We start from the raw sequence: 15628 nt of genomic DNA, 5'->3' as shown, positions 1-15628 counted from the left end.
CGTGGATTTGATTTACAAAATTTCAAATCGAAAGAAAAAAATAGGCTCCAACGAAAGACACTTGCACATACATACATACTTACATATGTACATTTACTTAAGAAATACATACTTATGTACATACATACATATATCTATGTAAGTAGAAATTTATTATTTTGAACAATGTATGTATGTATGTATGCCACCGCACATGTGTATGTGCAACAATCAACAGAAACCATTGTGTTGGGCAATGTTTCAATGTGTCTGTGAGATAAAAACATAGCAACAACAGGGTAAAAAAAAAAAGAAACGAAAATGTGTTCAACTAATGATGCTGACTCAGCCAGCGAAAACTTGACGTCGTATACCACAAAAAGCTTTAAAGCTACAAAACGTAGCAACAGCGCCACATATGCTGAGCGACAGCTACAGATACATACACATTCGAGCACGTGACAGTGTTGGGGGCCGTTTTTGTTCTGCTGCTTGGGAGCTTTTTAACGAAACTCGCCTTCTCTCGCTCTCTTTCTCTCATTTTGTCACACACGCGCGCATTTCTAAGAACGTTCAAACGCTATATGGAAAGCTCATTTTCAGAATACATATACATATATATGTATATAGACTCAACTCCCAGCACATTATGTGCATGTCAGGGGAATTTTTTGAAGCAACTGCGACGCCGACGTCGGCGTTAGTGTTGGCGCAAAACGTAAGTGTGCCACATTTTGTTATGTTGTTTGCCCGTCCCTGTTTGCCTTTGTTGCCGAGCGCGCACACCACATACAGATGTACATTTGTATGTATACATACATGTTCATATATGTACGTACATGCATACATACATACACATTTACATCTACATACAATAAATACCAGTTTTTATTTCTGCTTATGACAAATTCATGTGCATTAGCAACAAAAAAAACAAACAAGTAACTGCAAAAGCAGCAGCGATGACTGTAGCATTTCAATTAATACGTGTCGCCATTTACTGGAATCGTGTCAGCAGATATGTATGTATATGTACATACATACATACTTTTTACACATGTAGATAAATGCATACATATGTTCATGTGTAGGTACTTACATATGTACATACATATGTATATACATATGTGACTATTGTTCAAAAGCCCTTTTTCAATCAAATAAGCTTTCGTTTCCCCCAAAGCAAGTAAATTTACACATATACATACATACATATGAATGTACATATATATGCACATACACACACATATAATATGGCACCTGCACGCCCACACTGTAGTCTGGCTGACACGGCCTATAATATAGAAAAACTGATTAAGTTGCTATAAGCAATTGGAGCTACAAACATGTATATATGTATGTACATACATGCATACACATTCACGTATCGTAAACAAATTTGAAGCTACATATGTATGTAGATACATACATGTGACACATGTATGTATGTCATGTATGTGGGTATGTACATAAATACATATGTATGTATATTTTCAATTTTGCATTCAATTATAACCAACTCAGAGTTCTGTCATAAATATATACATATGTATATGTACATATATTTTTGATGCAAAAACAAGGAGTATTACTGTAAATTATCAAGATTTGTAAAATATCTTACTAAGGAGTTATGTTAGTCTTCGCCGAAGCTACATACCTACATATGTACAAATGTATGTGTATGTAAGCAAGGGCGTTGGCAGGGGGGGAGGGTCCGTTGCCTCCCAGACAAAAATTTTTGCCATATAATGTTGACCACACGTTCCTTATTATGACGCACTATTTCGCCTTAAAATGGATCTGAGTTGGATTTGTTGAAGTTTTTTCATTGATCATATGCATAAGTTATTTTTTAAGTGCATCGAGCATTATTTAATCAAAATTTTAATTTATTGGCTCCCCCCTTTGGTAAAAGCTGCCTACGCATTTTTATGTAAGTATGTACATATGTCTATACCCTTGAACCTACATATTTGAATTAAATTGAAAACGTACAAATTATGTATGTATATATGTACATATTTTTGTACATACATATGTATGTACATACAAGACTAGTCTGACAAAGAAATACATACATACATACATATGTATGTATGTCATTTTATGAAATTTATCTCCGGTAACTGAACTTTGTTTCATTTATTTTCTTCAACTTTTGTCAATTTATGTACATTGTTCTGTACATATTTATTTGCAATGTACTTTCTGCTGATGCTGAATACTGACCAGCATTTTCGGGGTTGAACGCTTAAATCCGTAGAAAACGTTGCAATTATGCTATACGGCATAGTTTCTTGGATATCGGCTAATAGATCCGTGGCTCTGTACAATTTCAATGGGACATCTTCACCAACAATAAAGCTAAGAAAATTAGGGCCAAACTTTTAAATAGTAGGTACATAGAAGCTATGATCAATTGAAATTATAAATTGTATTACATAGCCTCCTTGACAGTATATCGCTTGCCATGCACTGCTTGATAACTGCTTTAATTTACAATGCGAATGGCGATGAGTTGGAAAACCACAGCACAATTAATTAAAAAAGCCTCTCCTGTACACACTGTTTATTCCCATGTGGGGATGGCATTTTTTCCTGATTTAAAATTCATTTTGCTCCTTATAAATAATTATTATTATTGTTTGTTCATGTTAACCTTCTCCTGAATCGGAATCGTTGGATGAACATATGTACCTCCTAACCATACAGGTACATTTTCATTAGACTAGGTATGAAGGTTTACAATAAAACCATTGGAAAAATTAAAATGCTTATGCTTATAAATAAGAGTTAGCACTCCACCCCAGAAAGGAAGAAGACGGGCATGTTTTTAAAATTTTTGCCATTTATACATATATATATTTTGTTTCTCTTATTCAATAACGTAACTTATATCAATTGTATTGGATTATTTGTAAAGTTTTCTTCGTTTTGTTGCAGCTTTCATACATATATAGACTTCTATGTATAATAATCATTGTGTTTGAACGCATTTTTACATAAGAACCGTCGGTAACGATTACGAGCTATTATGTTGGAGTTTCTACGCTATTCAATGTTAACATCTGTTAGATATCGTGGTTGTTAATGTACTTGACATTTGTTGCGTATGCTGTTCGATTTGTCTATATAAATGAGTTTGTTTTAAGTGTGTTGTAACAGATAACACCGCATTCATGCCCTTTCCACACTGTTACTGCACATGATGACTCTGATTTTTGAACATACTTGGTTTCGATTTCAATTCAGTTTCAGTTTAATTTCAAATACAAAGTTACGTGCGTAAATACAATGAATTTATGCATAAGTTTCTTTAATAATAATAATGTAAGCTAATGTCGTTCGGCGTGTGTTTGTGTTTGCAGTGAAAGGGGATTGATTAGCAGGATTCATTGATTCATTGTTAATTTGAACAGATTGCTAATAACATTTAGTAGTGTACTCTAAAATATCGTAAACATAGGCTGAACATTAAAATTATTTTATTTTCCTGCTTTAATATTGATATACACACTGTATTTTAATATTGTAGAAATATATAAATATATAAAATTCAATTAAAGAAGAAAAAATCTGTTTCGGCGCAGGCTTGTAGTTCGAAGTCTTTAAAAGGAAAAATTAACAAAACAGCATGCGCAGGTGAAAGTTGACTTCTTCAAGTTGTTTTTGAGTGTACATTTTAAAATTAATTAATACAAATATCTAACGAAAAATCTGTAGCAAATATTCATTAAGTAAGCTACTTTGACAACTCGAATTTGACTTGAGAAATGAATTGTACAAATAAATTTGATTCGTATTCATAAATATTGGATGAGAATATAAGTAGTTACATTGTATATGAATAGTTATATAAATTTAAATGATCTTGCCGTTGTTGCTACGTGTTCATTTTGTTGTTGTTATTGTTTGTTTATGTAGCAACAACAACTATTTACATCGCATTGTTAGTTTTTTGCATTTTCGTGTACATTTTGCAATTTTTTTTGTTTCCATTTTTTCGATTTTTTTAAAAGGTTTTTTTTTTCGTTTTGATTTTTTAGTTTACATACACTTCGGGCTAGCTTTTTATATCAATTATAATACAAGTATTGAATTAAAATTTTCAACATTTGCTTGCGGCATTTAAAATGTTATCTTTTCGCATTCTATTAAATATCGAATAATTCATCGTATTTATGTTTATCTCCAGTGTTGTCTGGCCTCGCTACTTATTTCCACTCTTTCCTTAAAACGATTCACTATAAAAACTAAACAAAATCCGTTAGCATAATTGAATTTAGGGTTGCTTTTGCTGCCTTTGGTGCTGGTGCCTGCGTTTCAGCGCACAAACTTCCATGCAAAAGCGTCTGACAGTAGCGTTTTCTCAGTTGATGCTGACATCCGAGCTCTCGCCATCACCGGACATGTTCAGCTGCTGTGTAACATTCGATTTGGCCAGACAGGAGCGCGCCACGGACTCGAACAGCCTAAAAGTATTAAAGAGCATTTTGTAAAGAAATAAATATAGTGAATGGATAGACCTCGTTTTGCGTTGACCATTAAAAAATTATATTAAATTAAATGCAATTAAATTACTTTCTTAAAAGGTATTCGTCTATTTGCTCACACATTTTCTGTTTTCTGTTTAATGATTTTTCATTTGTGTTATCCTAAAACAAGGTGCGTTGTATAAAAGTAACAAATAGTAAAAATCATGCTTAAAGCCAATATTATATGGTTTGTGTTCGGAACAATTGCAATCATTTTGATCATAAAACTCTTGCTACGTTGCACACTGCATGAAGTTCAAACGCTCAAACCGCTTAACTATAATCAGACATTCACCAAAATATCTGAAAGCAAGACGGGGAAAATTGTAAATGACGCATGCAGTGTTAAGCTGTGATTAAGATAAGGAGGGGTTAAAGCAAAACTACTCTAGAAAACACGGTTGTCACCCTCAACCTATTTTAATTAGAAGTGGATTACAAAATTTAAGCGCACACATCGTTTTAACCAAAATACAATTTGTTTAGGAAACATGCAATTCGTTATTTTGTCGCCATTTTTAGCCTTTGTGGTTAGGATTTCTTATATTTCCTAAAGTTAATAATAGTAATACAAATAAAAAACACTGGAATGATTATGGCAAATAAAAAGTGGCAACCGTGTTAACGCACTACACTTTTACTCTACTACGAAGCTAATAGTATAAAAAATATAGGCAAAGACTACGCTCCACTCACTTGGTAATCTCAGGTGCACAATGCACGAATTCGTGATCCCAGAACTTGTATATGGGGTTCTTGATCAGCTCAATAAAAGTGATCAACAGACCCCAGGGATGTGGACGATTTACAATGAGACGCTCCAGGAGAACGCGTGTTATTTGCTCTTGGATTGCCTCAGAATTGGCCTCGGCGAAGAGGTGCAAAACAGCGCAACTGAAGTAGTGCGTATGACTGTTCGGGTAACGCAATTGATTAGCAATTGCATTCAGGAACAGGTAGCGCCCCTCTGTATCCAAGTCCACAGCCAAATTCTGGAAAATATCCATATGCGCGCTGTGCGCAATATTCGATGTGTTGGGTACAAAGTTTTTGTTCCTGCGAAAGAAACCAGAAATTAATAACAAATTTTTGTTGTCGGCTTAATGCTTCTAAAAAATACCTGATTAGTGCAATTGCTTGAGTGCCAACGTACATGACCAGGGCATTCATTAGCGCCATGTTGTAGCGCGTACCTGGCTCGCTGGTAACCTGCAAGTGACCACGCAGCTCAGATAAGAATGTCACAGGCGAACGAGCCTTCAAGTACGAGTCAAGATCCTTCTTGAAGCTTGGTGGTTGTATGTTTCCTATGTAGTTGCTGCACACCTTTGGCGCATTGCTGCTGTCCGAGAGCATATCCACCTTCAGGTTGGGCGTGAACGGGTCAGGAAGACGCATGTTGCGTGGAAAGGCCGATAAGATGATGTTCCGCATCTGGACACAGTTCGGCGGTATCGTGTCACAGAATCCAAAGTGGTAGTCGCACAGGAACTCGGGGAAGTCGTGGAGCAGCACGAGTAGTACACGCAGCGTACCCTTGTATAGCATCTGGACAGGCTTGCCCAGTTCAGTGTTGCGCAGGAAGGGTGCCAGATATTTAAACAGATCCTGCAGCAGCTGTGCGTATAGTGGCCAGCCTTTCTGGCCAGGTATCTGGACAAGGATGCGGCCGAGAAACACGCGGTGTGAAATTAGCTCTAGCCAAGCAAAGCAGAAGCCGGGCGCCACGCTTGGGTTGAGCTGATGGTAGCTGTGAGCAAAGGCCGATACGATGCTCTGCATCAGTGATTCAAGTATGGGATCGGCCGAGCACAGTTCCATAAAGAGCATCATGAAAAATCGATGATAGCCCACCTGCTGGAATCCGACGCCGCGCAGATCCTGATCCTTCAATAGTGTCCCAAGCACAATACCCAACACCTTGTTAAGTAAATTGATTTTAGTTGTGGGATTGCCAACCTCGCCCGAGTGTCGAACCAGCATGGCGATCAAATGTACAAAGGCATCAACCCATTGGAATATCTTATTTTTAGCCTGATTGACAGGCAAACCCGGTTCAGAAAACATGCGATAGACCACATCGGTGCAGATATGCGTGGCCTGGCGAAAGAAGCGCGTGATGAGATCGTCCGTCTTCAGGATTCCATAGGTGTTCATCTTCTGTACGAAGGAGCCAAAGTTACGAGCGTCCCTGGTCGTCTGTTGATTTTGTTGCGAGAAGAGGGCAACCCAGTCCTTGAGCAGGAATTCGGTTTTCTCTTGCAGCCCGGGCGGGTCATCAGTGTCGCATGACTGCAATTATAGAAATTTGGATTTTGTTTAAAACAATACGAAAAGAAAGGCAATCGATATAAAACGTCTGTAACAAACAAACCAACTCTCACAATACATAAAATAGTTGTATAGCAAAATCTACTTGAGTTGACTCATTGAATAGCTCATTAGATATGTTTATATCCACAAGCAAAACGTTAACAAAAACTCATGAGAAACATTTGAAGTGGGTAGAGCAGCCTGTAGTGGGCAACCTGAGTTTGTGTGTACTTTTAAATTTTACGGAATGGAACTAGCTAGACCTTCCACACTTCGTATGATCACTGATTGAACAGCTCTGGTGAACATGCACCAATAATATCAATATCAGATGGTATCGGTTAAACGTTTAGACATTTTACACTCGATTCGGACACTTACCCGTACATGATGCATGCCGGAGTGAATGTAGTGCAAAGCGCCGGGTACGTAACGATCTCCAGTGTTGAACGGGCCATAGTCGACGGGATTTAAATTGCCAGACCAGAGCGTTTCTATGGCATTGACAATGCACTCTGGATACCTGTGACGATGTTGTGGGAGACGACCCAGAACCTCGACTGTCGCCATGAATTCATTGTCTGAGACGACATTGATCGTTCGGTCTTCTACAATCAAGCGCTCTAGAAGTGCAATGGCAAAGGAGATGGCTACAAAGTTGTTTCCATTATCTATGCAGTCGCGCAACATGCAATCGAATTGACCGAGATTGACGAAATGCGCTGTGATGAGGGCGCGCGCTGCTTCTACATTGTAGCGCACATCTTCGCGCTGATCGAAGAAGCACTTGGTCACCGCACGCTCCGTATTTGGCGCACCAAAGCTGTTGTGCAATAGACTGAGAATGCGCAGATGAATGTCACGATAGAGTTTGATCTGTTCCATGTGTTCCTGCACACTGATCAAACCCTCTGTCAGGCCCTCGACGGCACGCTGTAACAGATTGAAAGCTGAATCTTGGTCTCTTAGGCGTCTAGTGGCCATTAGCGCATTAAGCAGTATGTGCATCTTGCTCGCCTGCAATTGTAGCGCGGGCAAACCAATTGCTGAGTTCATGAATGCCTCCATCTTGCTGGCCACTTCAGCATATACCATACTCGATTCATCATTGGCAAAAACATTGGGTGGTGGCAAATCTTGTGGCTTGGGCACAAACATCGCAATGTCGCGATCGCTCATTTGCTGGAAGCCTGGAATGCTGCGCGCAAACTCCGAATAGACGGCATATAAAGTGGCGGGCGCCGGTCCTACCTTTAGACGTACTGGCTCGGGCAGACGATCCTGTTGATAGCTTAATATATTCGCATCAACAAAACGACTACCCTCCTCACGCGCAATTTTGCGCGTCTCAAAATCGGTAGATAGACGTCGATCGATTTCCAATGCCGATTTCTCTGCCGAAATCTTTTGCACAAAGGCGCAGACGAGTTCCACATTTTCATTGGCCAATTGTACGGAGGCAGATTGGATTTCGGACATGCTGGGTACACCCGCCAATGCAGCCATAAACGCCTTGTGTAGGTTTTGACTAATGGTACGAGCAATTTCGTCCTTGCCTGTTATCATTGCCATACCGGCAGCCAGATTTCGCACCATTTGATGGGCAGCGGTTCGCATGCGATTCTCGTCACCATCCAGGGCAAAGTCTTTGCGTATTATCTGTTCTGTGGTGGCGCACGCTATGCGAATGCTTCGATCCACGACGGGCTGCAACCAGTCAGTGATTGTGCGCTCGATAGCATTGACAACAATGAGTTTGATGCCAGGATTGGCATGTAGAAATGGTATGTTCGAGGGCAGTACTAATTGCTGGGAAATAAGCTGGAAATTAGTCACGTTCACCTCCAGGTATGAGTACCGCGGCTCTGGCGGAGGCAGCACCACTTGTCCCGGATCTGTGGGCAGATTAGGTGAGGATACCGAACTGGGTGCATTATTTGAGTTGGAGGTACTCATCATCATCGCCTGTGGATCGACTTCGGTCGGTGGAGCCACCGGTTGACTTGGCGGTGGTTGGACTGGCGGCTCTGGTGGCCTTGGCTTCGGTTGCGACATTTGCTGGTCAATTTGCATCGCCCGTGATGGATCTTTCAGATAAATAACAGGTCTTAGCTTTGCCAACTCTAGGTTTAAAGTTTTACACAGCACTTCGATTTCAAACTTCAGGTTTAATTTCAGATCCGGTTCTTGATGCAGCTCGCCAAGTACATACATGATGCCCATTGTCCAAGGATTCGGCGATTTGAAGATGCGCGATTTTGCCGATGATTCCAGAATCTTGGCGACAAAGGGGACGACAAATAGCAGCTCCTGCTGGCCCTTGTGATAGGCTTCTGCGAGCAGCGACTTTAAGTCGAGATCAAGCTGCAGAATGGGGCGATTGCGACCCAGAGTCATCATTCCCAGCCAGTGGCCCAGGTTTTTGAGCAGACTGCGGTCGGAGAAGTTGATTACGCCCTTATCTGAGCGTAGCAACACTTTTATATTGCGCAATGTCTCCTTCGTCACGAAGCGATTGATTTCGCCGTTTTTGAGCGCATCTAGGAAATTGTAATACAACGTGTGAAAATTGAATTCCATAGATGCTCGCTTGAGTACGAGATACTGTGCCAACCAGGGCCAATATTCTTTGGTCATGATCTCCTTGATTTCCTCGCATTTCTGCGGTATGTTCAGCTGGCTTAGATTATTGAAAATAAAGGCAGTTTTGTCCTGCACGGGCTCTGGAGGAACAGTGATCTTTTCCTCTTGATTGGCCACAAGCAGAGTGTCGATATTAGTGGCATTTGCAATAGATTTCATTCGAGTTGCATGTGTCACAATCATGGGCGGCTTCTGTGTTGGCGGAGCTGCCGGCATGTTACCTAAGACATAAATTTCAGTAAAATGAAATTAATAAATTAATATAGCACTCACTCGGCACAGAGTTGGCGCGATATAGGGGTTCCACTGATCCCGGTGCTATGGCCGTGGGAATTGTGTTACTCAGCCCGATCAACTTTTGCGACGGCGGCTCCTGTCCATGCATGCCATAATCCACGTACTGGATCAGATGTGGTGGAAAATCTGAGAAGTGTGGTATAGAGCGAATGTGCTCACAGTACTTGTTGTAGGTGTGAAGGCGCGTTTTGAATCGATCGAGTGCAGTCACACCAAAATAATAAAGCTTGGAGCCCTCGGGCTTTCGCAATGCATCTAAAACGCAGCGCAGCGAAAGTCCCAATGCCACAAAAGTTGGCACAAGATTGCGCTCGATGATGCCGCCAAACAGTTGGGCCGTTATCTGCAGCTCCTTATCAGGATAGCGTGAGAAAAAGCGATACTCTTCGAAAAGATTCCGCAGCATGCAGAGGAAGACCTCATTTTCCCGTCGATTGCTGGACTCTTTGAATCGTTGCAATATATCCAAAACTTCGTCGATAGAAAGGGCCGGATTCGGTTGTTGGTTGTAGATACGCTGAAAGTAAGAGTTGGCCTCATCCTCCACCTCCTTCGAAACGGGTATCTGCAAATCTGCCATAACGGGATTGTTGGGATTGGGTGGTGTGGGTGTTGGCTGCGGTCCAGTTGGCAGCATGCGACCCAAATTACCAACATTCGGTGGAGGCGCCGGCATTTGCATGGGATTGAGCGGATACGGATTGGCGCCTGGATTCATAAGGCGCGACGGAGAGGCTGGAGTAGAAACCAAGTTGTCTGTAGCCATTCATGCGATTATATACAACACAAAACATATGATTATAGACAAAATAGGACACACAAACAAAGATATACTCACTCAGCATATTGCCAAAATTGAAAGCTCCATTTGGTCCGCCAATGTTGAGACCGGCCAGATTGTTTGAGAGATTAGCCAATGGATCCATGCCGGGTCCAAACATTTGTTGTGCGTTCAGATTGCCTGAAAAAGGCTGTTGTGGAGGCGGTGGCACCGATCCGGGTACAAGTCCGGGCAAATCCATTCCGTGGTGACCGCGTAAAATGCTCGGTGGTGGCGGCGGCACAAGGCCCTGCGGACCAGCCTGTTGCTGGGCACGCGCCTTGTTCGCCATAATTGCAACGTTGGCTGCCATTTGCATAATTATCTCTGCGGTGTCGGGCTGAATGCAATTATTGATGCACGCTTGCAAACAGTTAATCATGGTTGTGACAGTCTCGGGCAAAAGCTGAGCCTGCTTAGATGGTAGTTGGTCCTCCGGCACCTTAGTATTAGTTACTTGTGGGCAGCGACGTTGCAGCACCTTAATCATTGCCTGCATAAAGGGCTCGCCATGGTCTCTGATCTTGTCGCTAAGCCATTTTTCTAATTTTAAATATTCTCGTCGCGATGCTAGGCAGGCGAGATCGATGATAAAGAGGAAGGATCGGGCGTTCAGTAGTGACGACAGTGCTTTTAGGTCTTGAGCCAAGTCTAGAATGCGCGATAGTTTCACCTGGTCGAAATCACTGCCTCGTAGGTACCATTCTGACATGGCATTCATAATGTGGGGGCGTAGCTGGAAGTTTGTTGAGCTCCAAGCACTGGCCAGTATGGCATTGGAGTTGGGATGATTGCTCAAAAATGTCGGTATCAGTTGATTGAACAGATCTTGGCGCAATGGCGTCAGCGGCGGATTTATATGCAATAAGGCAAGGAATAGAACATCCGGACAGTTTTGTGCTGGAAATTTGAAGAGCTCATGAACCTGTGTGTAATAGCCCTTGTCTGCAATGTGCAAAAGCACTTCCACAAGATGTAGGGACTTCCATGCTGATATTTCTTTATTGTCTGCATCAGGTGCCGTTTTCAACACTTCCAGGGCCGGTGAGCTAAAGACAAAGTCGGCGAAAGAGAACAAGTCAGGATTATTCAGCATCGTTGTGATGAGCGACAATTGTCCCTCTGTGTTTTGCCAGTGACGGTAAATGCATTCTGGATGTGGAAAAATATTCGACTGTGTGGCGAGGCGGAAGATCGTCAGCAGCAGATCCAGTCCGATTCGATCCTTGAGCACGAACTCGGGATGGTCGAGCTCTGTATTCATAAATCATTAGATCACGGTATGTCCAGAACGTATGTTAACATTACTGTCACTTACCCATGCACACATCTTTCCAGTTGAGTTGTGGCACCAACTCTTTGAGCGCTTGCACAAAAACATCAGGTTTCCATGTTTGCGTGGCATCTGTGGTCTCCTTTTTGTCCTTTTTATCACCGGTCGGCTCGCTGCCATCATTGTTGTTGGTAGTATTCTGTTGAGATTGTGATGCTTGCCCTTGTCCCGGCCAGAAATTTGCTGGGGTCGGTAGGTTTACATTGCAGTCGAGCAGCGACGAGTGACGTCGGCACATAAGTCCAACAATTTTTGCGACATCTTTTGCCTGTAGTTCACGGGAGCCACCACAACGGAGATGATTTTTGCACTCTTCAACGCTCGATGTAAATTCATAACCGATTTCAAGGATTAAATTAATCCAAGATGTGTCCATAATATTATTTTTACCCTGAAATGAATAACGCAATATTATATTTAAGGATTCAGAGAAAAAAAGTGTATGCAACTGACCTGGTTTGTAAATATTATCTCGCATAAATGGTCATAGATGTCTTCAATGCCAACCTCGTTTAAATTTAAACTCCCCGCATCGGAGGAATTGCAATTGTTGGTGCTCGGTGATGCCGTCGTTTCTTCTGCATCAGTTTCGTTACTATTCGCGCCGTGCGTCGTCGTGCCGGTTATGGGGGCACGATAGAGGAACGGAGCTAGGACCAACGGCACCGCTGACCGTGGAAACTCCTCACGTAGCTTGACCAAAAACTGTGCTTCCAGCTGTGGCGAAACGTATTCACTCAAAGATGATAACAAGAACTGCAACAGTTCAGACGAAATCTCATGCAAGCCGCTGACTGAGGAAGCTGAAGCGTTCTTGTTACACAGATAAGAGTCTAAGAGTTCAGGCAGAATGCGATGTAGATTCTCATGTGCACAATTACGCAGCTCAGGGTAAGACGAATGTGTCACCGCTAGGGCGAAGACGCACTCGCAGAGCTTATTAATGCCTGTTAACTTGGATACTTGGGCAATGAGTTCAACAATTGCAGGGGGCTTGAGACCCTATCGACGAACAAGCATTATTAATTGAATGGTACCGTAGTTGCGTAGGAGCTCCGTACTTACTTTGTGTTTAGCAAAATGCTGGTCAAAGGCAAAACATATATTAGAGATAAATGAGGAACAATGCAGCTGCCGCTGCAGATGAGCGCCCAAAAGCTTTGCCTGCAGTTGGGCCGTAACGTTTGGGGCCGGGTCGTTGAAGTTGAGTACCGTGAACAGATAACGGAGACTGGTACGATCCGCTTCGAGTCCGTTATCTTGGATAAACTGCAAGACAAAATGAAGAAAAATAAAACCTCTGAGCTATTGGTAAATGCACCTCTAAATGAAGCACTTCCAAGAGCTGCAAACACGACATGTTTACCTCGCCATTTTGGCATGCCGCAGCAGCATTTTGCGAGCGGGGGCACATGGAAGGTTACTGGGTGCTTAACAAATAACATGCAATATTAGATAGAAGCAATTGTTCTAGGCGTTTTTTATTTGATTTTCATCGCACACTTCGGAATTTTGACAAGTCAAACGCACAGGGTTGTCTTTTGGTAAATGTGTCTATGTACAAAATTGTGTGTCGTATTAAAAAAAAGCGCATTTTTTAATTGAGATTTAATATACATAGATAGTTTGACAACTCATTCGGTTCGAAAATTAAAACTCGACTTGCTAAAGTAATTTTTCAAATTTTTGTATGATTTGCTGATTATCTTCCTTTCGTCTCTTCTGCAGCTTGCCCGGCGAAATAAAAACAACATCCACCATAGGTTCCAGCAAAACTTAACGAAATGTACGCAGAAGCGAGACGACAACAGCTGTAGCCGCAGACACAAGCGCAGCGCAGCTGCTCCATAACAAAAATGCGAAACGAGAAAAAATTACACACACAGAGACTAGCTCAAGTTGGGGATATGAAAACTTTGGACGGGTAAGTGGATGTTTGGAAATGTGTGTTGGCGTTGAGTCGCAAACTGAGCAAATTGGGGACAAAAGGTAATTACAGCTATTACATACATATCAATATGCAATATGTATTTCATTTTACCTTTTATTGGTTGTTTAAAGATTCACAGATGGTACACTTTAATATATGTTAGCAAAGTTATAAGTATTGCACACACATAAATGGGAAAATCCGCACGGGTCACAAAGTGAATATGTACAAGCTGACGGCAGCAGCGGTTGCTGCGGAATAGTTTGTACTTAATTTCGCACAGTTTCACTAAAAACTTTACACTAGTGTGCGCACCACGTCATCGTGCATTGTTTTAAGTTTACAATTAACCTAATTTTATACATTGCAAATAACTTTTAACTTAACAAAAAGGTATTTTTTACAGAAACTCTCACAACGCCGTGCAGAAAATTTTTCTGCCTTTACACAAAACTGTAATGGCGTCGGAGAAATGCACGAGTGAGCGAAATGACACTACTGCATGCAGGCTAGCAAAATTACTACTAAATGGCAGCACTGGCGGATTGATTGTGCAAAATTTATCAACACTTGGAACGGTGTCATCGTTGCCTTTATTGTTTTCGTTGTTATTCGCAAAAATTTCATTATATATTTCAAAGGTTAACAATTATTGCTTACGCACCTGCTTGATTTGTTCGCTGGTTTCGTTGAAATTTCGTTTGTTCACGTGTTTGACCAAATTACAAATCTGCGGTAGCGGAGCTTTCAATTGATGCTCTACGTTCATAATTCTACGTATCAATTGCTAATTGGTGCGTCTCTCGAGATGTCCGTTTTTTGTTTTTCCACCAGCAGCTGCTGTATGATGACCGAATTGCTTAGCTGGTCAGCAATGTTTATACATATATCTACACGTTCAAGGCAGTTGTATTGGTGTATTGACGTATTTGTTGCTGCTGCTGCTGCTTCTTCTCCTTAGTTAAGACCTCTTTCTTTCTGCGGCGCAATAATCACTACTTAGTATTTAAAAGCACTCAGGGCCACAAGGCCTATTTTCACCAATGACTTAACGATATCGTTAAATGTTTACGTTTTTGTTATTATTTCAAGACATTGGCTGGTGGCCCCAGTGGCGGGGGCCAACAACAGCTCACATTGCAAAATGCATCTGTCTCGCCTGCCACGGCTGCCAAATGATATACGCCTGTTTGTGTCCGCTGCCCAATTGGTTAAGTCTTTGTTCAGCCGAAATCTTGCCAGCACACGTAATGGAATGAATATGAAATCGCACTTACGCACGGGCACACACACAGACACACATTCGCAGAAAGAAATTTATTTGCCCTTTTGCAGCACACGTTATTGAAATATTGTCGCAGTTAGATGTTAGGAGAATCACTGGAAATTTAATAACTCAAAGATTTAGCCACAAAATGCCGAAAATGATTTGGTGTGAACGTTTAATTTTGAGCTAATATGTTCGCCTCGTTTAATTTTTATTCGTGTCTGTCTCGGTCTCGCACCAGGGATGTTCATATTATATCGATATATAATTATATCGATGTTTCATGTAGTGGAATCGCAACAGATGAAAGTGTATTGTATAAAGCGTACTAAGGTATAATCTAATTTACCAGGGTATTCCTAAAATAAAAGCTATACCGCAATCCCAAGATAAACTATATGTTCTTTAAATGCAATTGAAGAAGTAAAAAAGTAATTGCACGCTTTACTTCCTGCAAACATACAAGTCATTCTATCAATTTACAGAAACAAGCTTTAAAATCCCCTGA

At 41.4% G+C, this 15628-nt stretch overlaps 1 protein-coding gene across 5 annotated transcripts; it reads right to left on the bottom strand.

Annotated features, from left to right (window-relative positions):
- Positions 1-3217: 3217 nt before the first annotated feature.
- On the bottom strand, positions 3218-15371 carry LOC115627141 (CCR4-NOT transcription complex subunit 1). Of its 5 annotated transcripts, none has more exons than XM_030522722.1 (10): positions 14518-15369; positions 12989-13192; positions 12377-12925; positions 11909-12314; positions 10609-11844; positions 9747-10526; positions 7212-9694; positions 5638-6809; positions 5214-5573; positions 3218-4454 (listed from the first exon to the last, which is right to left on the bottom strand). In XM_030522722.1, exons 1-10 carry the CDS (start codon positions 14620-14622, stop codon positions 4352-4354), a joined length of 7398 nt encoding a protein of 2465 aa, XP_030378582.1. In that variant the 5' UTR covers positions 14623-15369; the 3' UTR covers positions 3218-4351. The 5 variants fall into 5 exon arrangements, with proteins under 5 accessions (XP_030378582.1, XP_030378589.1, XP_030378614.1 ...); XM_030522729.1 differs by having other exon boundaries at positions 9747-10505; XM_030522754.1 differs by lacking the exon at positions 14518-15369 and adding an exon at positions 13290-13415.
- Between the last annotated feature and the right edge of the window lie 257 nt (positions 15372-15628).

Source organism: Scaptodrosophila lebanonensis, unplaced genomic scaffold, assembly GCF_003285725.1.
Source record: "Scaptodrosophila lebanonensis strain 11010-0011.00,11010-0021.00 unplaced genomic scaffold, SlebRS2 tig00000001-arrow-pilon, whole genome shotgun sequence".
Lineage (NCBI taxonomy): Eukaryota > Metazoa > Arthropoda > Insecta > Diptera > Drosophilidae > Scaptodrosophila > Scaptodrosophila lebanonensis.
The sequence above is the reverse complement of the archived record's forward strand: the minus strand, read 5'-3'. Positions and strand labels throughout refer to the sequence as shown.

What these genes read in the sequence shown, in the direction of transcription:
- LOC115627141 (XM_030522722.1), bottom strand. Translation starts at nt 14,622, where the DNA reads ATGAACGTAGAGCATCAATTGAAAGCTCCGCTACCGCAGATTTGTAAT. An exon ending in CTGGAAAGATGTGTGCATGG is followed by an intron (nt 11,845 to 11,908) that starts GTAAGTGACAGT and finishes TTATGAATACAG; the next exon opens with AGCTCGACCATCCCGAGTTC. An exon ending in CAAGCAATTGCACTAATCAG is followed by an intron (nt 5,574 to 5,637) that starts GTATTTTTTAGA and finishes TTTCTTTCGCAG; the next exon opens with GAACAAAAACTTTGTACCCA.